General features: G+C 42.4%; 1 protein-coding gene across 1 annotated transcript; it reads right to left on the bottom strand.

Moving 5' to 3' along the window:
- Positions 1-14,013: 14,013 nt before the first annotated feature.
- On the bottom strand, positions 14,014-22,606 carry AMIGO2 (adhesion molecule with Ig like domain 2). Its single transcript, XM_075080948.1, has 2 exons — positions 22,487-22,606; positions 14,014-15,758 (listed from the first exon to the last, which is right to left on the bottom strand). The coding sequence occupies exon 2, from the start codon at positions 15,683-15,685 to the stop codon at positions 14,120-14,122; it is 1,566 nt and encodes a 521-aa protein (XP_074937049.1). The 5' UTR covers positions 15,686-15,758; positions 22,487-22,606; the 3' UTR covers positions 14,014-14,119.
- Positions 22,607-26,335: the final 3,729 nt, after the last annotated feature.

The following is a 26,335-nucleotide window of genomic DNA, read 5'->3' as shown; positions in this document are numbered from 1 at the left end:
TCGGTGCTTAAAATAGAATTGCTATTCTAGTATGGGACAAAAGAGAAGCCTAGACCAAAATAGAATCGCTTTAGTTGGCACCATTGTGTGCTCTCCAGGGTTGACTTTATCATATACCATTCCCCTGTGCAGCTTTCTGCAAAGGTATCTCAGAGCATCACAAATGCCGAGTGTCTGCAATGTAAAGGATGGAAAACATCATGTTACATAAAAAGACGTTGTTCAGCTGAATGCTGATAACTCTGTGTCTTTTTTTTAATTCCATCCAGTACGTAGTTTATTAAGGAACCCAGTCTTATGCTTCCAGTGACTGAATATGTCCTGAATACTTCAGTATAATAGAATATAAATAATGTGGGAAATGCAAAGTTTCTCAGCCGGATCTCATATTCGGGGTAAAAATTAAGAAGTATGTTATTAGCTTTGCAAAGCTCCGTCACTGCTGCATTGCTGTGAGGATCTCAGAAGGTTACTGATTGCACTGCAGGCCCTAATTCTGCTCTCAGTCTAGTTTATTGTCACTTTATTATGTTTAATAGTTTCTTCTGATGCAACCATCTGAAAGAGAACAATCAAGCCCTAAATCTGTACAAGGCTAATATATATCTTGTATTCTTTAAGAGCTCCCACTCTAAAATGAAATGTGGCAATTAGCTTTTAATAAGGTCTCATTATTTTAATAAAATACTACAGACAGATTGTGTTTTAAGATGTGTTTAACATCACAAGCTTGTTCAGACTATAATTTTGTTTTTGTTAAATGATAACCAGCAAAACATACTTTCAATAGGTCTGAATCCTTATATATGCAACTTATTAAGGATATTTTAATATCTTCCATTTTTCCTAAAGACGCTGGATCCCAAAAAATGCCAGGCAGAAAAAGTGGTAAGGAGATAACTGTAGTGAGGTAGCTCTGCCTTGCTCACCCTTGCAGATTAATGTCTCCTTTTAGTGGAAGTGATATCAGAAATGTGAAAGGATTGCCACCATTTGGGGATGAAGTATTTTATTACCTGAAGAAATATCTACTATTTTCACTGCAAAATAGTAGACAGTCAAATGAAATGTATTACACACAGTGAAGGCAACCCTGCCTTTCAAAGACAACATTGTCTTTTAAACTTGTTACAGTCACATAAATTTGGAGTGGGGGGAGGAGAGGGACGTTCCTTTTTGGGCACTCTGTGGTAACAGACCTCTCTCATTTTCTGAAGTCCAGCCCAGACAGCACAAATTCCTCCTGCTGAGTAATACTAAATCATGCCAGCCATCACACTGACCATGCCTTGCACTCTTTCATGCTGGGCTGCATGCACTGCAAAGCAAACCCCAGCCTTACTAGAGGTCCCAGGAGTATCTGAGTTTTCCCATCTCCGTTCTCCAAGGCCAAGTTAAACCTGCCTGCACTGAGAGAAACTATGAAACAGAGGAAGATTCATCTACAATGATCAACACTCACAGCTAAGGCAATATCTTGTTCAGTGACTTGGAAATATTTGAAAAGTGAACCCAGATGACACTTTGTTTGTGGAGCTGCTTCACAAGTAATATAGTATGGCCCAAGATTTTCCCAACACGCTAGTGTTCAGTGGGAGACAGTTTAATGACAAAATTACATTCACTTCTACAGTGGAGTGACCACAGTTTGTCCCCCAACTAATTCATTCATCATCCTGTGTATGACATCTATTTCAGAGGTACTTTTGGGAAAGGGCAGATTTTAGAAGTACCATTTATATGATCCTAAGGAGCAAAACCAAACTAAACTTCTGGGGAAAAAGGTTGCTTGTTTTCTGCTAAAATTTCCAAAGGAAGACGAAGCACACATGAACCATTTCAATTTCAGGTCACTTTTGAATAAAAGAGTTTGTATGTAATCCCAGACAATCTTCAGTAACCTGCATCCAGGGCAGGAAACATGCAACACAAGTCATGGGGCAAGGGGGACCCAAACAAATGTTGCCTAGATAACACTATAGGGCTGGAAAAGATCTTGCAGCTCCTCAGGTCCAACACCCTACACTGATGAAAGATCAAAGATGCCTACACCATTCCCAGACGGTGTGTGCCTAACTTGTTTTGAAAAATTCTCTAGCAAAAAAAAGAAAAAAAAGATGCAACAGCGTCAGTCAATAGTCTGTCCCATTGTTTCACTGTCCAGGTGGCCAAAAAGCTGTTCCTATTATCCAGCCAAGGCCAGTTAACTTGTCAGCAGTGAGCAGGGTCAATACAATTTGTTCTTGTCAAATCTGTCAGCTGTCTTTACCATCTTAGTATGCTCCAGGCACTTATAAACTGGTTATCTAACCACTTGTTCCAGAATCATTCCAGGGATAGGCATTTCACTGAATAATCTATATTTCCCTGTTTGTTTTTTAAAAGGTATGGGCTGTATTTGCTTTTCTTGCATTATCTGGGACCCACTCATGTTCTGTGACTTTTCAAAGAAAACAGTAAATATTTCAGAGATTTCTTCCTATTCCTTTAAACAAGTGAAGTTGAATGTCATCAGGCCCTGATGACTCCAGTTACACTTAGCTTATCCAGACATTTTATAACTTAATTTCTCCCTATTCTGGCTATGTTCCTATCTTCACATTAAATTTAATGTGGTTAAGTAGCTGATCAGAAATTAATCTTTTTGTGTGAAGACAGTGAACTCTTCAGTGCTCAGTGCATTGCTTGTTAAGCAATGAACCTTTAATTTGCCCTTCTTTTGCTCCTCATGTACTTATTGTACCTTGCATATTTTTGCTGCCTTTATGTTCCGAACTAATGTTAACACCGTAACCACCTGAACTTTCTCAATTCCTTTTAAATTATGTTCCTTATTTCTACTTTTTGTATGCCTCCTTTTTATTTTAGGTTCTTGTGCAGGTCTTGGTGCAGTTGTAATGCACTTCGCTCCCAGTTTTTTGTCTCCTGTAAATTTACCATTGTGCATTTGATGTAGCTCCTATCACCAATTCTTACGTTTCCTGATGTGCTCTATCTCTATCTTAGATTACCTACTTCAGAGACTCAAGTCACACTTCTTTTTACTGATCTCTGTGATTCTTTTATTGTCCCTTCTAAAATTTAGCTCAATTCTCTTCTAGCTTTAACAGCCTCATTAATGTTGCTACTGCTAGTTTGTGGGTGACTAAATTGGAGGGTTTTCTTACTGATATTCTTAAATTGGAAATGATAGGAAACTGCAGTGGCTTTGTGCTTCAGCTACCCAAATTAAAATTGCCCACAGAGACAGCATATTTATATATATTGTTCATGTAAAGATTACTGACAGTCTCAGAGGATTTTTGAAACATTCAAGAAACCCTGCTTTGAATATCAAAAGACAGTTTTAGACTTTGGCATAGATCGAGAGTATGTGTCCTATGTTGTCAGACCTTACCTGGATATTTCCAAACTATTCACCTTTGAAGGGACTCCACAAGGTTAAAAACACCTCTTTGGACCTCTTGTATCCTCCTTGAACCTCTTGCTGGGTGCAGATCACAACCTCAGCCTGGCCATAAGCAATCCCCATGAGCAATGCCCATAAGATATAAAGAAGAGGAGATAAAGGGAAAAGAGGTTGCACATGGGCAGTGCAGTCAAGTCTGGCTTATGTTCATGAATTCATGTAGAAACTAAGTAAAAACAAGATGTGAAAAAAAAAACCACAAAAACTTCCAGATTCTGCTATTATTCACGGAAGGAAGTAGAGTTGGCAGAAAGCAAAGCCTGAACTTGAGTTGTGTCAGCAGACTAATGTCAGTAATATGCCAGTGCTCCTCCATGGAGCAGTCAGTGATAACAACTTTCTCAGCAACGAGAGGCTTTGAAACCTTACAGACAAAACCAGCATTTCTGGCACGCTGGAGAGGTCAGCTGGCATTGAATCTTCACTGATCAGCGAGGCTCCTTTCTCACTACTACAGCATGCATCTCGACTTCAAGGATTGGCTTCTTGTGTCAGTTTTTGGGGAGTTTTTCAGCGTGAATGTTACAGAAAAACACTTTCCACAGCTGAGAGCATGGCCTTTTGAAGGGATTCAGAGTTAGACTCAAATGGTCCGTTATGGCAGCATTCCCACAGGCTAGTGTACGTTCAACCACATAGTCTCCCTAGTTTTCCTGTGTGTTCAGTGTAGAGGGAAAGGCTTTCTGAAGCTCTAAATCATGCTCTGGAGGAAACTATTTCTCTTCAACCTAAGCAGATGGCAGTAGGCTACAGTCTGGGAGTACTTGTGTGAAAATGTTATAGTCAGCAAGTAATGTCATCATATATTTGAAGACACACACATTGTATATTGATAAGTACCTACTTGTGGAAGTATTTTCTCCCTGAAGCACAATGGACACTGTGCTGCAGAAAGACATTCAAAAAGCATCCACAGTATGGAAAGATCCTAATATAATACGGGCTACTATAATGCTTCCTCTCACAAGAAATCAAAATGTTTTGCAGCTATTGATAAATCAACCTCCACAAAGATGCTCAGAGACAGATTTTAAAGTAGGCCTTACCAAAATACCATTACACTGTATTTCCAGAGTGGTTATCAATAGTCATAAATTGTAGCTTACAGCTTCCTATACATACATGAAGCTGCTTTTTCAGGTCCTATAAGTCTGGTCAAACTCCTCTCACAAGCTTTGGGAAAAAGAAACATTCCTTATCAGAAAGATAAGGTTAATCCTACTTTGCTTTGTATCAGTCTATAGGAATACCTGAATTTTGTGGCATCTGTCCATTCTGGTGACAGCTGCTGTTGGTCCATCCAGGCACAGTTAGCAGCCAGAAGACCTGTGTTTCTTCTAGCTTCCATGAGAACATGAGTTCCCACACTGGCTGTTTGGGAAACCATATAAAGCCATCCTCATCTTGTATATTTAGTCTCCAGAGATGTACATGCATTTCCCCCTCTTACTGTGACAATTCTTCTCCTCCCACTACAAGGGTGCAATATTAATTGGCAAAGCTGACAGCAGCACACGTATCCTGTTGCAATGTCACACACTTTAGTGAATATATCTTTAAAGAAGAAAATGTTACATTGTGTCTTTTGGGCACAATTAAGTTAGTTCCTTGATTTTCTATAGAGAAAATATAAAAATCCTAAGCACTCCTACTTCAATGACAAGTTTTCAGCATCTCTCCCATAAGTTATTTATTTTTACAAGTGACAGCTTGAAGATAGTAAGAGATCTACTCAAAAGCACAAAAAAACTTAAGGAAATACCCAGGTCACTAGTCCTGCGCCATCCTGACAAATCAATCCAATTGTCCACTGCCTCTTAGGAAGATCATGGATTAGTTTTACCATCATTTAGCATTAGCAAAGTCGCCTGAACTTAGGACATGATGATGGTTAATGATAACCAGAAAGTACTTGTTTTCTGTCCATGGTAAGGTCTTCTCATTTCTGGGATGAACGATCTGCACCTGCATTATTGAAACAACAGTTCTCTATGCAGGAAGAAATCATTAAGACAGTATGAAGGTTTAATATATTTTCAAAAGCCTGAGCTCCTACCAAGGTCCAGGTACTGCTTTTGGTTTTATTTGACTCTTGCATGTTATTTTCTTATCTTTAACTGGAAGGATAGTATCTTTCATCTGGCAAAAATTTCCCTCTACAGTGTTTCTATTTTTAACAAATTGCATGGCCAATGCAGGGAGCAGACTGTGCTCTCCACAAGAGAAGCTCATCACTTCTGGGCGGCAATAAAACAGCCCTGCCTCTGAGCCCCAGACCTCGCTCTGCTTTTTGAACGCTGTTTTGATGAGAAAAAGGCCCCCCCCTCCCACATGTCATCACTATGAAATGCATCCTGCATAATACAGCTGGGGACATATCGGCGCTGACAACGAAAACTAGCATAGTCCATGATTCTTTGTAGTAGATGAACACAAATTTTGCAAGTTATGCTTTACTGAGCAAGACCTGTAGGAGAGCTACAGGAAATATAACTCTGAGTTATTCCCAGGGAGTACTGTATTTTGTATAGGCCTAATTTGATACTATTGTATATATTGGAGAGGGAGAGATTTACTTATACTTTTGAAGAATATGAAAATGGCACAGTAATGACAGGGTAGCTTTATAACCTTTTTATTCACCGTGATGATAAGAATTTTAAAACTACCTTCTATCGCATTTCTTTATTATGAAGCAATTATAAAGCACCACGAATGTGCCAAGTACACAGCACATTGATTCTTCTGGTGTGCTTTCCAACAAATTCTCCCCGATGAGTATAAAAGGAGCAGGCTCTGGCCATGCTGGAGAACTGGCCATGTGCATTCTTATCACTCTCGGGCACTTACACAAGATGACAGGCACATGATTGAGTTGGGGATTCATCACAAGCAGTCTGCATAGAGCAAACAGCACTTTGCAACGGCAATTTTGCAGATGGATCACCAATGAAAACCAATTTTCTTTAATAAAAAATGATAATGCCAACAGCCACAGTGCTAACCCTATAACAAAATTCTTGGGGAAAAAATGATGAGAATATAGCTTCTACATACCTGTAACATTTTTTAAACCCAACACAGACTCTGCCTAGGATCAAATTTTTTGAAAGACCTTGTGGATGTGGGATAAAGTACTGCTATTAATAAAAAAAAGTGTTCTCCTTGCTAGGTGAAGGGAAGAACCCTGTTTTCACAACTGGTATGAAGCAGGTGTTGTTGAAAGCCAGACTGACTCTGCATTAGGTGTGAATTAATAGGTGGGACTGTTAAAAAACAAAAACATTACAGTGTTAAAGGACAAAAATGACTGTTTCTAGTAAATGCAATGATTTCTGACATTTTACTGTATTCCTCTTCTGTAATGGGAAGGAAATTTTATGAAAATTATATACCACAAATGTAGAAACAATAATAGCAGCATGTCTAAATATACTTTTAAAATGTGAAATGATATACAGAATGGCATACTCAACAAATCGGCTTATCTCTGCAGAACATATGGATCATAGAGGCCATTCACTGAACACAATTGCTTTGCTTAAATTGTATGCAGTGATTATCTGTGCTTGAAAATAAACAGAGAAGGGAGGCACACGTATTGAATAATAGATCAACTACCTTTTTAGCATATGAACAAAAAGGAAAGGAGAGGAGATAAAATCGAGGGAAAGTTTTCTCATTAAAGAGAAATTACAGAATCACAGAATTACCGATTGGATTGCAATTACAAATGCCACTCACTTGCCCTCATGAATGTTACTTTAAAAAAAATAGGGCTTGAAATTATTTAAGACGATAGCTCGAGTATAGTAATTTCTGCTTTTAAAAAAAAATAATGTCAGAGCAGCAAGTATACCCGCTGCTCTTTTGCAAAATATCTCCTTCAGCAGGAGCCATATCCAGGACTGACATACCTGAGCGTGTTAGTAGTAACAGCCTATCCACACTGTTGCTTCCATGGCTTAAATCAGAAAGAACCTTCTGGCACTAAAACCAAGGAGAAAAGCTTTGTTTCTCTTCCACCAACACTTAGGCAACAGTGGACTGCCTGGGTAAAGGCTCAAGATTTTGTATGTTCTAAATACTCTTGTAAAAAAGCATAACAAAACCAATGCTTTTCAGTGATTCTTGTGACAGGTAAAAAGAGCAAAGAGGACAAAAGTCAGATGTAGCCTGATCTGAGGCTCTACCTAGTGCTGTAAAACCCTCTGCTCCAAGTGCAAAAGGCTAATTGAGCTGCTCCAGGCAACAGCAGTGCTTATCTGAGCTAATTTATTTTGTGGCATATTATTGCTGACAGCACCTCAGCTACCAGGGAAAGTGCTAGAAATCCTTTCATTTCTGTGAAAGGACATTTTGTCTTATGCAAAGGGCAGTGTTTGCACTTGCTGAGGCTCTGTGCTCTGTGGAAAGAGCAGATGTCAGAGCCTCCACCCCCCTCTGGAGAGGGTGTCTAAGGTTCTTTTGGTCCTGGTGAGCATTTTGGTTTTAGGGCCGTTAACCCTTGAGGAGAAAAATTGGCAGTGTACTGTATTAGGCAGCTCTCAAGCAAACATGTTCACTCCCTCACCACCACTCTTCAATTGTCCTGATGTTCCTGTCAGGGATATATGCCATAGCAGTCTCTGATGCTCAAAAGTGCAAATAAAGTCACTGAATTCAAAAGACGATCTGTGGCAAGGGCTGGATGAGGATTTCAATTGAGTTTGTTGATTGAGCTAATCTGATTAAAGAAAACATCTTCCCACTTGTCTAGGAAAGGTCTGTATGATGCAATTTGGCTCTATCTTGCCAAGGAAATACTTACAGTTGATCCTGGGCTGTCATCAGAAATATTCATACAAACAGGACAGCCTCTTTGTAAACCAGAGCTGCTTTATGCTAACAGAGTTGTTTCACATTAGTAATAGTTTCTAAAGCAATTTAGTTAAGTTGATGCAAGAAGTTGCATGAATGGTCTTTCTCCTTTAAAAAAATAAAAGGCTTGAAATATGCCATTTTAAATTAGTCAAATGAGACAGAAAATTTCAGTTAAATTAAAACAACCTACAGGTCTATGCCTGGATAATCTCGTGCTGAATTCTGTTGGATACGGTTGGACTCGATGAACTTAAAAGTCTTTTCCAACCTGAATGATTCTGTGATTCTGATTTTTGATCAAAGAAAACACTTGAATTCACAACTAACTTTTCCTGATATCTAGGTGTCATCAAATTGATTGTATCAGTCTAGACCATCCTCTCCTCCCCTACCAAATGTAGACTGAATTAGGAGAACTAAATGAGACATTATTATTCCCGTTAATTAAGTTATTCTGCAAAGGAAAGGAAAATAGGTTTATATAAGAGAAAAAAATCCACCTAACATAATGAGAGCATAAACCAGTAAGTCAAAAGAAAAATAATTTATCCACTGCGTCTGTTCCGTTAGTTAATATTGAAAATAGAGCTTTCTATCAAGTAAGGCAGAGAGGCATGATCCTTTTACCTATGATATGATCTCTTCAGCAAGTTTGGGTTATCTCTTCTTCAAAACCAAACACTAATTCTCTTACACTTTGATTTTTGTATGGATCACTTTTACACCTGCATTACTGTCAGAACTCTGCTAACACCCAGACCCTGCAGAACACCCATGAATTCCAGGTTTAGGTAAATGTATAAAGTGTTTCATTTTTTAAGTCTTTATCATGTACCCACTCCAGGCAAGAGCTCAGATATTAGCCTTTTTTTAAAACACGAAGTGAACTTTGGCCAAAATTATTTCTTGCTCTTATCCCCTTCATCCTCAAATCTCTACTCTTATCCACATCTGAGTCCTGGTGGACAAATGGAAAGACATAAAAGAAAACAGAGGAAGAATGCCTTAAATATGCACTCTCTTTCTCTATATATATAATGATTCAAGTACTGTTTACCAGAAAGACCAAAAAGAAAGACAGTAAAATCTACATTTCTCAGGTTGTAAATGAAATTGGTCTCCTGTCTTCTCAAAAGCTACTATTTACCAATGCCAGTTCTCATCATTTAGAAGCCATTTGGAAGTAGCTGTTTTAACTAATCAATTAAAAGGATCCCTTTCAGCAACATTACAGTGCATCCAGAAACCATCTCCAGGAAGTCAGTCTTGACAGAGAGAACTATGAAGGAAGAGTCTGGAAACAGTCCCTGCACCTGCCACGGCCAAATGGTGACGGCTCAGCCTCGATAAAGAGAGCAGAAGTGTGTGCTGGGTGGGATGGTCAGTGGCTGTAGTCCACAGGGGACTGTCACTTCTGCATTACTTTAGAGATGACCACAATAGCATGCTTTGGCCCATAAAGGCTGGTTTGTTCTCACCCAGTTCAGAGATATCAAAGGTTATTAGGAATATGCTGCAGTCGAGAAATAAAAGCACTGTGAAGGCAGTTGATTTAGTCTAAGGAAGAAATTATCTTGTGCTATCCTAAATTAAAGTTTATGGTTTAATCACAACTTGACCCTAGGGTTTTGCTTGTTCAGAAGAACGAGCTATATATTCCATTAGTCCTTTGACACTGTCATGAGCAGTCCTCGGAAATCTGACTTTTCAAAGAAGCAATGCTAAGCAGATAGATATATTACTGACCCAGAGCACTATTTGTCTAACAAGCTGAGGTGAACACCTGCGCTAAAAGGACATGGCACTGGCTGTCATAAGCAACAGCAGATTAATGGCTGATATCAGGAAAGCACTTCAGTTCACCCTCAGCTTCCAGCTTGGTTGGAAGTTGCTCAGTGTGTTTGAGGTGGAGTCAGCCATTGTATGTGTTCATCAACAGTGAGGTGGTCGCAGTCAGACACTTTTAGGTCAGGAGAGATGACTAGCAGCCTTCCCTCTCACCTGCCACTGCAGGTGGGTGATATGGGGACAATGCAGTTGTGCAGTTGCTGCTGCTACACTCAGGACTGGCCTGAGAGGTTTTGTGCTGGCCTCACACGACTGGTTTCCAAAGCATTCCACAAAAGCTTATGCCTTGTAGGCATGTGAAGTACTGGAAATACAGAGGCAAGGACATGATCTCCCAGAGCTGTCTGTGGCCATTACCCTTATTTTTGATCTGTGAGGCAGCTGCAACTGATGCAACAGGCCCTTGAGTAAGAGGAAAGCTGTTCACCGCCATTCAAGTGGTGGAGGAGTTAGGTTTAAAGGAGAACCACAAAAAGACATAGTGTTTAGCTACAGGTTAGAGCCTTGTTTGGCAAAGTCTCAGGAACTGGAAAGAAGACAAGGGGGGACAAAACTCACCTGGGATTATATGAGCTGCATGGGGAATATCTCATTCCAGGCATCTTGCAGAGGCAGTACGTAAGCCCATGCCCAACCAGAGAATTCTTGCCTCTGTGTTGGTACCTCTGCCTTACTGCAAACCTGTTTTAAGAGCATGGCTGAACTGGTGCCAGAGCACTCAACACCTTGCAGAACCTAGCTCACCCTGTAATAGATATGTCATTCAGCTCTTTGGTAGTTGCTGGAAACAGCAGTGTGTAATCTAGGGCACAGACTAACGGGGAAGACATGGTGGCTGCAGGTTCACTGGGAAGGTGGACCACACTGGAGCTGCTGGTGCAGCATCTGGGCAACCCCTTGTGACCACCCAGGGTGCCATGTGACCATGGAGCAGGATGGCAATGTTGGCTCAGAGCCCTTGGGGGGCTTGCATTGCAGTTGGAAGGGAGGAACAGCTGAGCTGCATCAGCTTTCCACAGCCTTCCAAGGAGAGGAATGGGATTGTAGATTTGTGGTGTTGGTGCTATATATACGCAGTAATGGCTTTAAAAATCTTTATTAAAGTTGCACCTACTGAATTCATGCGACTGTGATAATGTAAAGAAGCGGCAAACAAGCCAATGGTTCCTTCAAAAGCTTTGGTTTTACCACCTTGTTCATAATCACAGTTACAACTCTGAACACTTTGAAGCAGTCACTAAAGTACAGCTAGCTAATAATCACACTAAATATCTGCTGTTTAGAGCAATGCTCGGCTTCTGTAGTTATCTGGTAGGATTACTCTGATCCCACAAATCCCCACACTCTTGCTGCAGGACAGCAAGCCCTGTGGAAGGCAGGCTGCAGGATCTCTACATTTTTTATTTAGGACTACCATGCAGTTTTAAAGTGCACGGTCAGTTCAAGACATGGTGTCACTGGCTTGCACTGTGAACAGCAGTGGTGTGCATCTGCTCAGCCGTAGCTGCTAAGGAGATGTGTATGTGTGCCTCTCAGCTGCACGAACAACAGCCTGTTTCTTTTCCAGCCCAATACGGCACTGACCATCAGCGCTCTTGTAAACATCAAAATCTGGGTCAATCAACCTCATGTATGACAACAGAGCATATTATCTGCCCAGAGCTGTAACCGATCTGTATAACCTTCCATGCGAGTATTTGCCTCTCCGTTTCCCACTCTGCCCCACCACCGTTTCAGCCCTTTGGCTCTGGGTCACTGATCGCCTCCTTGCACAACATGGAGGATACCCACTCACCACACATGTGGCACAGTCCCAGGTCATGCGGCTTAATTAAATCTTTTAAATAAAAAAAATCTTTGAGAAGGAAGGAGCCAGGCCTTTGCCTCATTGACAGATGACCCAACTATATCACTGATTTCAGCAAAGACAATCACTGGTTTTCCATCACACCTTGTATATAAACATATGGATTTTGTTTTAATGCATGCATATGGATAAAAGAGAGAAAGAGCTTTATGAAAGGACACTGACCTGCTTGATAGCAGGTGCTATTTTTAAATTTACACAACAAAAATGTACAAATAAAAGACCCAAACCCCTTGTGATCTTTCTCTCCTAAATATTTATCCTCTGCCTAGAAAAAGAATTTTAATCTTCTCTTTCCCTGAATATCTAAATGAAAATCTCCAGCAGTTTTCTAATTTCACATAATTTGTGCACATCACAGCAACACTGTTTCCTGATCTAATCTGTTTTCCAGATAGCTTGCTTTCAAACGATTAGGTACACAAGGACTTCTCCATAGCAAATCAATTGTTGACAGCTTTGGCTCAGCCAGATACAAGCTTTAGCATGACGACATGCCTCTCAAAGGAAATAATAAAAAAACAGCAAGTGGCTGTTACAATAAGCCTCTCAAAACCAAATTATAGTTGCCATACCATGTAGCCCTTTGATTCTGATTTTGTTTATCCTTTACCCTTTCAGTATATTCCCCAAAGATAGAATGAGACAGACATGCTCCAATTACTCTTCTGTGGTAAGGTGTAATTCCTTGCAAAACTCCTTTGAAGTTGGCACTAATCAATGTGAGGAAGACTGGCAAAGTCCAGCCCAGTCCCAATGTGAATAAGCTTTTTAAAAAAAAAAAAAAAGGCAAATAGAACAGACAAAGAAATAGCAAACATAACAGTATGCTCATTGAAATAACACAACACTTTCTGCAACCTGTGTTGCACGAGCAGTCCAGGCCAGCCTTCGCAGGTTCATAAACTTAATGATACATTTAGGCAAGGAAGGAAGCAGCACATACAAGACGAGCCAAGTCTAGAGAAAAGCTTTCTGAATTCACCGTGCATAAAGTCAGTATTTTAATGAATTTGTCCAAATACTGTATTTCCTCTTTTAAGAAAAATCTTCAGGAAGCAACTTTTATGAGACTGCTGGAACCATGTGCCACTGAAAGGACTGACATATCCTCCCTATTTTGTGAAGTTAGCTCTGAAGAGAAGCCACCCAACCCTGAGATGAAGCAGGAGCCATGGTGAAGGTGGCAGGCTTGTTCACCACATGTGATGCCAAGTGTACAGCGAGCGGCAGAGGTTAAGACTACTGATTACAATCAATCCAGTTACTGCAGCTTAATGAGCTACTGCTGATGAGTTTGAGTCCTCATGAATGGCAACTTTCATTCCTCGTCTAAGGCAATTGCAAAAGTAATGTGTTAACTTTTACTTCTCTCATTATGTGTCAATATGTATAAAGACTTCACTTTTTGTGATTAATCCTATGACTAAATTTTGAATAACATTAGTACAATGCCCCCCATTTAAAGTTTTCAAGCAGTTCCTGGCAAACACATTATCAGTTGAAGGTCATAAACATTTATCCAGTGCCGCTAGTCATCCTGGTGGCAAATTGAATCTTTTTGTTCTGATCACTCCAAGAAGACTCATTACTTTTTCCCCTAGTGATTTTAATGCAAAGATTTTATGAGCCTATGTAAGGAATTACAGGAAGCCTGGGCATTTCTCTCAGTAGCCGTCTGAGTTTTCTTCTGTGCTTACTGCAGAGGAGCTGAGTTATCAGCGTGACTGAGAGTGTTTTATAGGGGTCAGCCTCTTCCGAGTCAGCTGCGTGCACTGAAAGTGCCTCTAAACATGCATGAGAAATTGCTGTGTATGGACCAGAGAGTAAAAGCCAAGGCTAAACTTGCATTGAAGGAATTCACATTAATGCCACGTTTTCTGCTTTTCCCAAACAAGATATCACTGTCGCATGGCCCTGCAGTCACAAAGAGAGGAGACGCAGTTCAAGGACTGACAATAGATACTTTTTTAAAACATTTTTCTTTCTTTTTATTTGTTTTTCCTGATGGTTGCTACAAGCAAAAGAGGTATTCAGAGATGTAACTGCACAATACAAACACAGGCAGCAAACTAAGTTGATGGCATGAAAGGTGTGTCCGAGAACACGGAGTTGACAGAATCGGAGTCAGATTTTGTTCGAGTAGTTTTTAAGATGCTCTCAGCAATGATATTGTCATTAGGAAACAGTTTTACTTTCCCGTTCTGACTGTGTTTTGGTTCGTGCACGGGTTCCAGGAAAACCACCCGTTTACCAGTGCTAGCCTTCTTCTCATCGGCTGGCAGCTCTTGCGGCGGTGTGGAATTCAGTATGGATGAGTGGGCACTGCTTTGGTTCAGCTTCCTCTTCCTCCTTTTCGCCTTGCATTGACACGGACAGGGGGTCAGATAGAGATACAGCAGTACTAAAACAATACTGGCTACACAGGCAGCAAGGGTGGTAAAAGCTGTATTAAATGCTTCATGAGCGTGGGACCTGTTCACTGTGAAATTGCTAACATTTATTCTAACCTCTATGGTTTCATTTAATAGTCTTTTCTTATTTATTGCAATGCAGGAATACAGCCCTGAGTCCTCTAGCTGGGCATCTGTTATCTCCAGGCTGCCGTTACGAAACACCTTAAAGTTGCCAGTCTCCCTGTCTGGCTCCAGCAACCTATTGTCCGGAGTAACCCAAACAAAGTGCGTGCCTGCATCGCTGATTCTGCTGTCACAGTGTACAATCAGCCTCTCACCAACCTGGGCATCGTGAATAAACCCGAAGGCTTGGAAAGAGCTGTTGACGGTGCTTTCAGAGCAATTCAGAAAGTTGTCATGCAGCAAAGGCAGTTTATTGTAACCTCTTGGGTCTGATTGCAACAAACAGGTGTACTCGTTTTTGAAGTCCACCACTGAGCTGAAGTGCCTTTGATACCAGAAGATTAGCATGGAGTACAGCGTACAGTCACAATAAAACGGGTTGCCATGAAGATGAATTCCACTAAGATGTTTAGCCGGCACTGAACTCAGGCGCTGAATAGGCATCGACTGGATGTGATTAAAGGAAATGTCCAGCAACACAAGGTCTGTCAGCTTATGTTTTCCAGTGTACAAGTCCAGCGGGAAATGCGAGAGAAAATTATAGCTTAAGTACAGTTTCTGCAATCTGTACAATCCTCCGAAGGCTGAAGACTCTATCTGTGTTATCTGATTGTTGTACAGCAGGAGAACCTCCAGCGCCCTTAGCTCCTGAAACACAGGGCTGCCCAGCGTCTTCAGGCTGTTGGATGACAAGTCTAGGTACTTCAGATTTGGGGTTGTGGAAAAGCTTCCAGTGATAATGCTGCTAATGCTATTATGATTGATTATTAAAGTGTTCAGTTTCTCAAACAGTGCTGGGACCCATTCAGGCTCCAGAAACCCAATTCTGTTATAACTCAGATCCAGCCTTTTCATACATTTATAAAGATTTCCTGGCACTCGAGAGAGGTTCTTATTGGTGCAGCTTACGATATCACTGGCACAGATGCAGGCTGTTGGACACATCCCCGGGGCACTGCCACAAACACTCACTGTGAAGACCAAGAGACATGCCAGTCCCTTGCAGCTCACTTTAAAAACTCCAAGTTGAGTAGGAACTGTCCGCCAGTTTAAAGACATTGTCACTGTCTCTTAGCCGTCTCCCAGTGCTCCTTGCCACAGATTTTATGTGCAGTTAGCTTTGCACTAATGGCTGTCAAAAGAGGGATACAGCACGTTAACATTTACGATTCATACCCTGCCTGATTTCTTACACATGCCTTTTGAAAAACACAGGGAATGAATCCTTAATGTTTTATTTAGTTAATTATAAAATCTAGTTGTTCTTAGGTGATGTAAGCTTAACATTGTTTTTATGTAAACATAAAATTTTGCACCCCTGTGTAAATATTCATACTACAGATATAATATTTTTTTCTCTTCAGAAAACAATGCAACTGCTCTTCAGTCTTGGACCAAGAAATGCTATTTCTGACAGTTGATAAAAAAAAAAAATCAGAAATGTTCCTCCATGGAACATGACTGGGCAATGGCGTCCTCCACCTGCTTCCAAACCAACCTAGATAGAAAACTCCTGGTACAGGAAAGAAAAAGCCTCATCCAGAAAAGCTATTTTCTTGTCTAGTGGGGAGAAGTTACAACATGTGTTTCTTCCCAATCAGAAAATGTCACACATTTTCAAGCAAAGGATTTTCTCAGACTACTTAGCTTTAAATGTCATATGAATTTATTTATTTTTAAAAAAAAATTCAGTAACTGATAGTTCAGGTAGCAACAGCCTATTTTTGAAGTTATTCAAGATGCCCAATTGGAATATTTTGTATTCTGCTACTTCTACCTTTGCCAAAGTAACTGTTGAGGAAGAAATTTTCTATGCCTGGTGCCTGCCTCAGGCACAAGTTTCGGGAACTTTCAGTAAGAATGAGTCAGCCGTTTCTCAAAACTTAATAAAGGTAAAAATATTTTGCTCATACTTAAATAGTAAGAGCAAAACCAACCATACCCTTTTCTGAGAATATTTTAGTGTCACTATGCTTTGAAGCAGGGATGTAACATTTGGCAGGGGTCATTCTGTGCCCAGGGACATGCTTTTTGCCATCTCTTAAGAAAATGTACACACACTTAGCAAAGTAATGAACATTTCTGTTCACTCTTGCTCTCCCTGGATACTTGTTAACGAGTTTGTCAGTACATTCCCAGGGGAATCCACATGCATTGATTATCCCACCCCTTCATAGCTCAAACGTGGTATTCAGCCCCCGCTTATTAACCTCATACTCATTTCTGTAATCTCACCTACCCATTGACACAGTATCTGAGCAGGACAAACCCCGCAATGTCTGCTCTGCGCTGCTGATAGCGGATATGGCCAGGAGCTGGGAGACTGCCTGCAGGCAGCGGGGAGGAGGAGAAAGAGGCAACCTCAAGTGGAAAGGAGAAGAATGAAAGGATAAGTTATATTCTCTGATGAGGTGAGATGGATGAAGAAAGGATGAGTCTTGAGTCCAAAAACATTAAAATCAAGACCTAAAGGGTGGGGGACAGCAGGGCAGAGAAACAGCCAAAGGGGAGAGAGGTAAAAGGAGGATAAAAGATGCATTGGGTATGAAGGGCAAAACCATGGGAGGAGGATGTGAATAGAGCATCATCATTGTTACCAATGAAGCAACTGAGGAGGAGGTAGTTTGAGGATGCAGAAGTGGGTTAAGGCATATGAGGCCGGAAAAGCAAATGGGGAGGGTGTAAAGGGCAAGAACAGGGTTAAGCAGAAGAGAGGCAAATGTTTCAGGAGGTGAACCTTAGAACACACTTCTCCAGACAATTTGGATCTGCTACTTATGAATCTAAGATTATCTATGCAATTAATTAATATATGTGAAATGTGCTAATTTGCACTCCCTCTCAGTTCCTTATTCCCCTCCTCTCTAACCCTCTGCTAATCTGGCAGGCTGCTGTCTTCTCCTGATGGATCTTCTACTCATAAGTCAAGTGGTAGAGTATGTGCTGTGAATCTAAAGAGCTGAACCTTCTAATGACCCATTCAAAGAAGAAATATGAAGGCAGCAGGATTCACCTTTCACATGAATGTACATATACATTGGAAATACAAACATTTAAAGCCAAAAACTATATTAAAAGAATGACAAGACTGCCAAGTAAAGTGCTCAAAAATTAAACTGTCAGAATTAATGTTTTCTGTGCCATTTTAAATTTTATATACAGCCTGTAGCTACGTGATTGCTTAATTTTTTTCCCCCAAAACCTTTCCTAACTCTGTGCACAAGATCTGAGGAAGAACAGGATAAATAAAGGGTGATTACATCAAGAGGTCGGTAAATGCCTATTTCTGAGAACTGGAGCATATCCTAGCCTCTGTCACAGAATTCCTGTGAGATGAGGCAAACTATGTGCACTGGTGACTGTTAGAAGATAAAGAACACATTGCAGTCACCAGCTTGACACTTAGAAAATAAGGAACCTCTGTGTATTAAGTTTGGGAAGAACTGATCTCAAGAAGTGCTGAGATGAGAGTCAAAATGCTATGACTCTAGCTGCCATTTCTGGCTATAAAGGCTCCTCTTTGCTTCCCTGTCTATAAAAGGGATATAGCAACATGATCTCAACTATAGGAATATTGTAAAAATAAATTAATTGATTAGAATAAAAGCTTAGTATCAAGATTCATAAAGTTTTCTAGGCTTTTAAGATCCTACTGAAGTATCTAAATGCAGGGGGTTTTCAGTGGGAAGTTACGAGCCCAGAGGAATTTTTTTTTTAACCAGTCCTAAGCACTTAACTTAGTCTGTTTTGCTAGCTAGCTAGTCTTTTATGACAACAATTAAGAGACACCAGTTCTTCTAGAGGATGAAACCTATGAAAAGATTACAGAAATGACCATCAGGAAATCTGCACCGCGGTGTGGAGTTGCATGGCATGCAGTACATAAGGCACAACAGAAACACACTGACAGATGAAAAAAAGAATTTAATAACTGCTCATTTAGTTAGTTTATTGCATGAAGCAAGGTATCTGAAAACTGCATACCATAAAACCATGTGCATAATGACTGAATTATAAAGCACCCACAAAATGGAAGACAAACTGCTGTTGCATAGGTTACCTTTCCCACTAATACCTGAATGCCTGATTTTGCAACCTATGCAGCCGAATTTTTAATGTAACTGCACTTGCAAAAAGACGAATGGCACTTTCAAAAATCAGCTGCTGTTTTGAATATAACTGCGATCCAGGAGATACTCCAAATGAGACATAATAGGTCAATGCTCGGTTTTGGATGGGTTACCAAGTTTAATACACTAAATAGCCTTGCACGTTTGTTTCTGTCCATACCAACAACTACCTCACCAGGTACTCTGAGCTAGTCTGCAACCAAATCCCAAGGGCGGATCAGTGGCTGGTGTAAATCAGCATAATACCTTTGAATTCTAAGGAGCAAAAACACTCTGCAAGGGCTGTAAACTAGGTTGTGCATTTCCCAAGCTCGTTGAAGTTGACAAATGAGAACTGTTTCAGATAACTTGCCTTGCCTGGTGAGGCAAATCCAAATTACAGACATCATAAATGTACCATGGGCCACACAAGGCTATTTTGAGAGTACCCTGACAAGCAGAAGCCTTCCTTGCCATGCCCAACTCACAGTGCAGTGCTTACATTCCCAACAGGTTCTTCGCCCTGTTGGAGAGAGGGGCTGTTGAGCTGCAACTTGCCCCTCAACCTGTGTTCCCCAAAACTTCTGCATAAATTACACAGGATAGTCTGCAAAGCCAAGCATGCTCAATATAAATATTTATAACCCATGTGATCATTTTAACTTCTTCAAAATGACTGCATGAACATTTCTGGGTTAGTAACATGTATGTGTTCTGTGGCAAGGAAGAACAAAGCCTACAGTCAGCCTTATATTAAAAAGTGGTACTTTGTTTCATCCCAATAACATCATTTCAGGTCTTAGAAACGACTATTTTACAAACTTCAATATTCCGTATTTTCTCAAAAGAGATATTGCTATTAAATACTATCAGCTAACATGTGCCAACAGACTCTGGCTAAGTACTTCACCATTATTTCTGAATGAGCTGGGTAAATAGCTTTTTTGATTTATAGTAAACTAAAGGGCATGGTTAGGAGTTTTGTATTTGAATTCTTTTCAAAGTAATAATTGCTTTGTGCTGTTAAAAGTGTGGTATTTTAAGTTCACTGCCAAAAACAAAGTACTCCCTGAGATGAATCATCTGTGCAGTAATGGTGCACATGCTTCTTAATTGTTTGAGAAGAAACGCAGCATATATCCTCATATCATAGGGACTATCCTCTGTTGTCAGGAACAGCTCAGTTGACTAAAACAGATCAACTCCTAGAGAAGTGGAGGATTCGGCTCTTGGTTTTGATCTTTTAAATGGTGTGTTTGTTGCCGTTTTTTGTTTGTTTTTAAGTTATGAGCACCTAAAGCTGCTTATGTAAAAGGGGAATGCCAGGCAACCGTAACATCCTTACCATCAGTTATCACTGCAAGATCAACTTACGTCCTAAACACTCATTTCCACTTCCTCTGGTCTCTCTCTCCCACTAATGCTACATTAATAATCTCTACACCAGCTTTCTCTTCTGTAAGTACCTTCAGGCTTATTGCTGTCTCTCCTAGTTCATTTGAGACTTTGCTAAAAAATCCTTATCTGGCACATCTCTTAATTGAAGCAGTGAATTGAACTGGAGATCACAAGTCACCTGAATGCTTTTGCAAATGCTACCATTAGTCTTTTCAACATTAAACAAACTGGATTGATAAATACTTTACAGTAAGAATAACATATTCCTGTACGTTGGTGATGCAAATAGTCCCACATCTGGCTGGCACTTTCTGCACAGTGAAAATGCAAATATTTGCACGTAACCTCTCTGTACTACCCTCAGTATCTCCCTGTACTACAACAGGAACACTGGTGAGCCTCTAGAGAGCTCAAACACTAGAAAATATTAAAGATTTCAGTCCACCCTCCAGAAGATCCACACCATTTCTACATCTCCTAGCTCCTTCCCTTTTGCCACATCTCCTGTGACTCTCCCCTTTGACTCCTCTGTCCCCCAGTCTCGCCAGCCCTCCTCACTCATGCACCTTTGCACCTTCCCATTGACTTCCAATGCTCACACAGTTGGTCTCGTATCAGATGAATCAGGGCTGTATTACTTAAATGTAATAATACATGAACAGAAACAGAGATGGCTCAGGTGTTAATATTTCCTCATAGCCCTTCTTTTTTTTTTATTTGCATGGCATTTGAAAAAGCTTTCTTCATGAACTAAGAATAAAAAGGGACTGTTAGAATGGGGTTTTATTAATTTATAACAACAATATTATACAGTTATTCATGCTTTAAGTCCTAACTTTATGAATCCTGCTTAAGTACCTGATAGAGCCATTAATTACAATCAGACTAATGGCATCTTACATAATTAATCTTTAAAAACATTACACTTATAAGGAAGGTCTGCATAAACTTCCATTCCTTGTGTGCATGTAGGATGCTGTTGGAGATGATATCCCCATAGTGGCCACCTCACTCCAGTCTCCAGGCTCAACTCTGCTTTTAGCACTCCTGGGTGGGAAATGCACTCTCTGCACCAAACCTGCCTGACAGATGTGCTCAGCATTTCTACTGAGCAGATCTGGATTACCCAGCCATCATAATCCATGAGATTTAGTGACATGATGGATCAGAGAGCAGAGGCTGTTGGTGAGATACATCTGGGTGATGTCTTGATACACGGGACTAAACCCCTGAACTGGGCTAAGCTCTGTTTGATGCAGGACCTAACAGTGCTGAAAAAATGGCTTTACATCACCTCTGCAGCAAGCTGATCCTGAGGTCAGCACCTGGCCAGACCTCAATAGCGCTCAACAGAGTTGAATTTGCCCTAGTAGCCCTAGCTAGCTAAAACTAGCTTCTCCCACTCATCCCTCACTAAAGACTGAATTTCTCGGAAGACAGATTTATTTATTTATTTTTTGCACCCATGATTACTCACTTGGCTTAAAGAAAACTGAGACACAGATGAGCAACTGGGTGACGTACCACAGAGCCTGAGTTGGACTAATCATCAGCAGTCCATGGCAGTGCCAGCTACATAAAGTCAACACTCTGAAGCTCTTATCCCTCTTGAGAGAGTACAAAGGAAATAGGCATCAGTGAAAAAAAAAATTCATTCCTTTTGCCGTGTTACTTTGTAAAACAAGCTGCACCACAGCTTAAACCTTGCAAATGATTTCAGTTGCTAAGGAGATCGGCAAATAATTAGGAAAAAAATGGAATGATAAGCGGCAGTGCCTGTTACAGTATCAGTAACCAGTCTCCAAGCAATGCCAGATTTCACGAAAGTTTAGTTGCCCAGCGTAGGATCCTCACCGCCTCCAAAAGCTGCTCTGACGGGCTAAACTTCAGAGAAACCCCTTTGCCTGAGATGGGGGAGGGCTCCTGGCAGCCTCCCCACGGGGGCTGCCCGCTGCAGCCCCGCGATCCCCAACGGCGGTCGGCGGAGGGCAAACTTTCGGCGAGCCCGGCGGCCGGGCGGGCTGAACCGGCGTCGGTCCGGGGGCACCCCCCGGCACCGCGCCGTCCCCCGCCAAACCAAGCACCCCCCCGAGGGGTCTCTGATCGCCGTCCCCGGGCAGGCCCGGCCACAGCCGCTCCACTCCGCGGCCGAGGCTGGGACCGGGTCTCCCCCGCCCGCTGCCGGGCTGCGCTCGCCGCCGGAGGCGGGGGGCTCTGAGCCCGCCCAAGCGAAGCTCCCCGGCTCCGGCGGCCCCTCTCAGCCCCGGCTCCTGCCCCTCCGGACCCCGCCCGCCATAGCCCCATCCCCGGGGAGGGGGGATGTCTGCTCCCTCACCCCGCCGGGCAGCGTTACCTGGAGCTCCCGGCGGCCGCTTCATGTCCGGGGAGCGCGATGCCGTCCCCGGCGCCGCCGCCAGCCCCAGCCCCGCATGCTCCGCTCCGCTCCGCTCCCCTCCGCCGCCGGGGGAAGTTGGCGGCCGCCGGGAGCGCGGCAGCGGCTCCGCTGCGCTCCCCCGCGGGCGCAGGCGGTGCTGGCCCGCTGCCCCCGGGGATGGAGCAGAGGCCCGGACCCCGCTACCGGCGGCGGCGGAGGAGGGAAGGCAGGCGGCTCTCGCTCACAGCGGCGACGGGGTTTTTAATCCCTTCCTGCCTCCGCCCTCCCGGTCCCCCCCGCCGCGCAGCGCCGGACCCGATGCCGCTCCCCCCCCACCCACTCCCCGCCCGCTCCCGGGGGCTTCCGCGGCAGCGGGACGGAGCCGCCGGTGCCCCGGGGGAGGAGCTGGCCGCCTGCCCCCGCTCCGCCCCGCGCCTCCCCGGCGGGCCGCTCCCGGAGGAGTCCCCGCTGCTCCGCCCCGCTCCTCACCGCCCCGCTGCCCCCGCCGAGCGAGGGCAGCCTCCCCCGCCCGCCCGGGCTCGGCCCCTCCGGTGCAGAGCAGCCCCGAGGCCGCCCGGCAGCTCCGCGGCGGGGGGCAGGCGGCCCGGCTCTGCAGCCCCCACCGGGGAGGCTGGCTTTGCGGGGGTCTGGAGGGGGCGCAGCAGAAGATGCGGTCCCCGTTAAACGCAACAAAACTCCCCGTGCGCAGAGATGGAACCGCAGGGTGTTCACAAGGGGCAGATAAATTTAAACGGCATTGCGTTAGCTCTGGAAAACGGTCCTCCAGTTAATTAAATGATCAAAACCCACGGAGGCTCCGCAGTAAACGGGGCTTTGATGAAAACAAGGAGTCTATCAAGTGACACAAGGGGTTATCTAAAATTAATTGTCATGTAGCCGGCTTGTCTTGACTGTGGGATCTGTGGGAGAGCTGCTGCAAGTGGGGAAGCACGACCGGGTCAGGAAGAGGCAAAGCTGCCGCTGAAAGCCTGAAAACACCCTTCGCTTCGTTACTCACTGATCTTAACCTCCCCCGGCAAAGTTTCTCACTACATTTCCACCATAATTTAGAGTACCCTGCATTTAGAGACTGAAACCGCACAAGGACTAGTTTAGCAAATAACAGAGATTGTGGATTTATTGCCATCCAGACATACAGTTTATAGAATAATTCTCAGCAAACGGGCTCATGTATTAAAGCTGCTGTAAATCACACTTTTCTTCCAAGGGCACATAGCAAAGTGACTTTTAATATGAGGGTTCGTGGCTACACACAATGCTCAAAGGTTCCTTCTTGCCCTAAAATTCATGCTACAGGCAAACTAAAATTCTTTAGTATGGTACAAGTTGTCTGTTAAGGATGTAATTCAATACAGCCTGGTGAGCTGTGGGTGATATTGCTATAGATTTCAAAGATTTTTTGAGCACTACCTTATAATAAAAATTCAACTTTTTATTCATCATCTTGTGTGGAGTTTCTTCATTTTTGTGCATTTGGATGACACACCAGTGAAGTAATTTTAATCCCGAGGTTATTGATTCCACATTGATTGGGTTCAGACCCTCCATTGGAATATTCATTTGTTTAAAGACGCTTGTTGTCTTCATTTAGACTAAACCATTAAACTCTTCTAGTTGCCTCGATGTATCAAAATATTGAGTGAAATTTAAGTTGATCACATCGCCAATACAGTCTGAGGAAGACGATAATAACTCTTTTAGTCTCCTTTCCCTGCTATCAAAATGAAAAGTGTTGGGCCTGAATTCTTCTTAAAGACCTACTTATGGAATTAAAATTCTGTCTGTAGTGGCATAGGGAGTAGCTGTCCATTTGTGAGCATTTTGCACACTTTCTGTAAACTAAACCCGTTTTTAAATACTAACAATTTTAATTGCAGTTTGTTCAGACTTCGGTAAGTGTGGAGGACTAGTAGGTGCAAAGTGACAGTACTGCTTGTTGCCGGCTTATTTAGATTCCAAGTGAAAATTATTTGGGGAAGGCAGGACCCAAATCACAGTGAAGTGTCTAATACTTCAAGCAACAAGAATTTTGTTTTCCAATTTTTTTTTCTTGTTAATGCTGATTTGCTTTTTATGTTGGAGATCTCAGGGCCCAGATGCTCAAGAAATTGATGGGAGTTGTGATGATCCTTACAGGAGCTGCTCAGCTTACAGATAGAGGCCATCTGCCAATAAGCAGCCTTTGCAGTGAAATCATGATCAAGGGATGCATCGAACAGTCTTAAAGGAGTTCAGAACCACAGGATTCTTGTAAGTCTGGAAACAGCTGGTTATAAGCCCAGCAATTCTTTGTTCCCACTGAATGTTGACAAGTTTGCTCATGGCATGATGTGATCTCATTCATTGCGCTATTTCACAACATAAAGGTGCTTTTGTCACTTGTTCCATACTAAATTACAAGGAATATTGTTTTTTTAAAATCTAATTTGGATGGGAACAATTGGTAATTAGCTTTCTTCTACCAGATCATATGGATGTGAAAACAGTACCTGTCCAAAATCTTTGTTGATCATACATGGGCACAAGCTGTGGGAAGCTGACAGAACATTAATTAGGACATGAAACCTTTCTCTTTATAATCTCTACAAATGTAAGGTTTCTGGCATCACCAGTAGAGATTTTTGTTGCAGAGAATTGCTGATAGCTGTCTCCTTCTTCCAAAACCCTCAGGGTCCTGCCTGTGTTCCCCTGCCCCTGTACCAAACTATCTATTGGAGTGAAAGCTTTTCGGTTCTTGTTTTCATGTCCTGTGCAGCGCCAGACTGATCGGGCTTGAGAAGGTCTTTTAATAACAGTATTTCTCTTGTGCTCTTGAAAGCCCCCACAAATGCAGAAATGCCTCAGTATATTTAGGAAGAACCCTTCTCAGTAAAACAGCAATTTTTATTACAGTTATATCACTAAATTGATCATTAAAGGACTCTTTTTTTTTTTTTTTTTTTTCCCCCCCCAGAAGCAGGATCCTTATTCACCTTGGGTTCAGGAAATTTACAGTCCCTTTATGAGCAAGCAATGTAACTGTTGCGCTAGGGTCTAATTAGGTGGAGTCATGGAGGTACTGACAGAAAGGCATATTTTCCACCTTTCCTCTTACACTCTGCTTCTGGCAAAGGCAAGGGTTTTCTGCCATAGTGCTCACACAGGAGGAAGGATTTCCAGTCTCCAGTTTAAGGTCTGACTATGTACATTATAGCCATTAGAGAACATCATTAGAAAGGATTAGAAAGCCACCTTTCTTTTTGTGATTCCTCTCTCTCGGTCCTGAATTAATTCTGTTTCAGTGCAATTCCAGCCTGGAGGTTAGGGTACTTCGGTGAGCTGGGAGATGTGGGCTGCAGTCCTGCGTGCATGAACTCTGAACCTGCAGAGGAAGGCAGGGAAGCAAGCTGCACAAGGACTTAAATACTGATTTGTGAGTGCCTAGGAGGAAGAGTATCTCCTCCTTCCCCAGCCATTTTTTAGAAGGAAGTGGTATCTGACACTGTATTTTGAATAAAGTCTACGCCAAACAGCTTGACAATACCTAGTGGACCAAGCCCCTTAGCAGAGAACACTGGGTCCAAGGTTCCTGTCTCAGTTTCAGTGTGAGACACAAGCACAAATGCTTGGTCCTGTCAAGGCTCTAAGGCTTTTAGCATGCCCTGAAGCAGAACATGACTGCTGTCCTGTCTGGGGAACTCAGGGTCAAATCCTGCAGTGCCCTAGGGGATGAAGAGAACAAAAGGCAGGTCTGGCAGGTCTGGCAGGCTTGGGTTTTAAAACTCTTGGTGTATATCAGATGATGAGCAGGACTGTCACCTGAGAGTT

Source organism: Phalacrocorax aristotelis, chromosome 1 (assembly GCF_949628215.1).
Source record: "Phalacrocorax aristotelis chromosome 1, bGulAri2.1, whole genome shotgun sequence".
Lineage (NCBI taxonomy): Eukaryota > Metazoa > Chordata > Aves > Suliformes > Phalacrocoracidae > Phalacrocorax > Phalacrocorax aristotelis.
The sequence above is the reverse complement of the archived record's forward strand: the minus strand, read 5'-3'. Positions and strand labels throughout refer to the sequence as shown.

Excerpts from the sequence above, each read along its gene's own strand:
- AMIGO2 (XM_075080948.1), bottom strand. The coding sequence starts at position 15,685 with ATGTCTTTAAACTGGCGGACAGTTCCTACTCAACTTGGAGTTTTTAAA.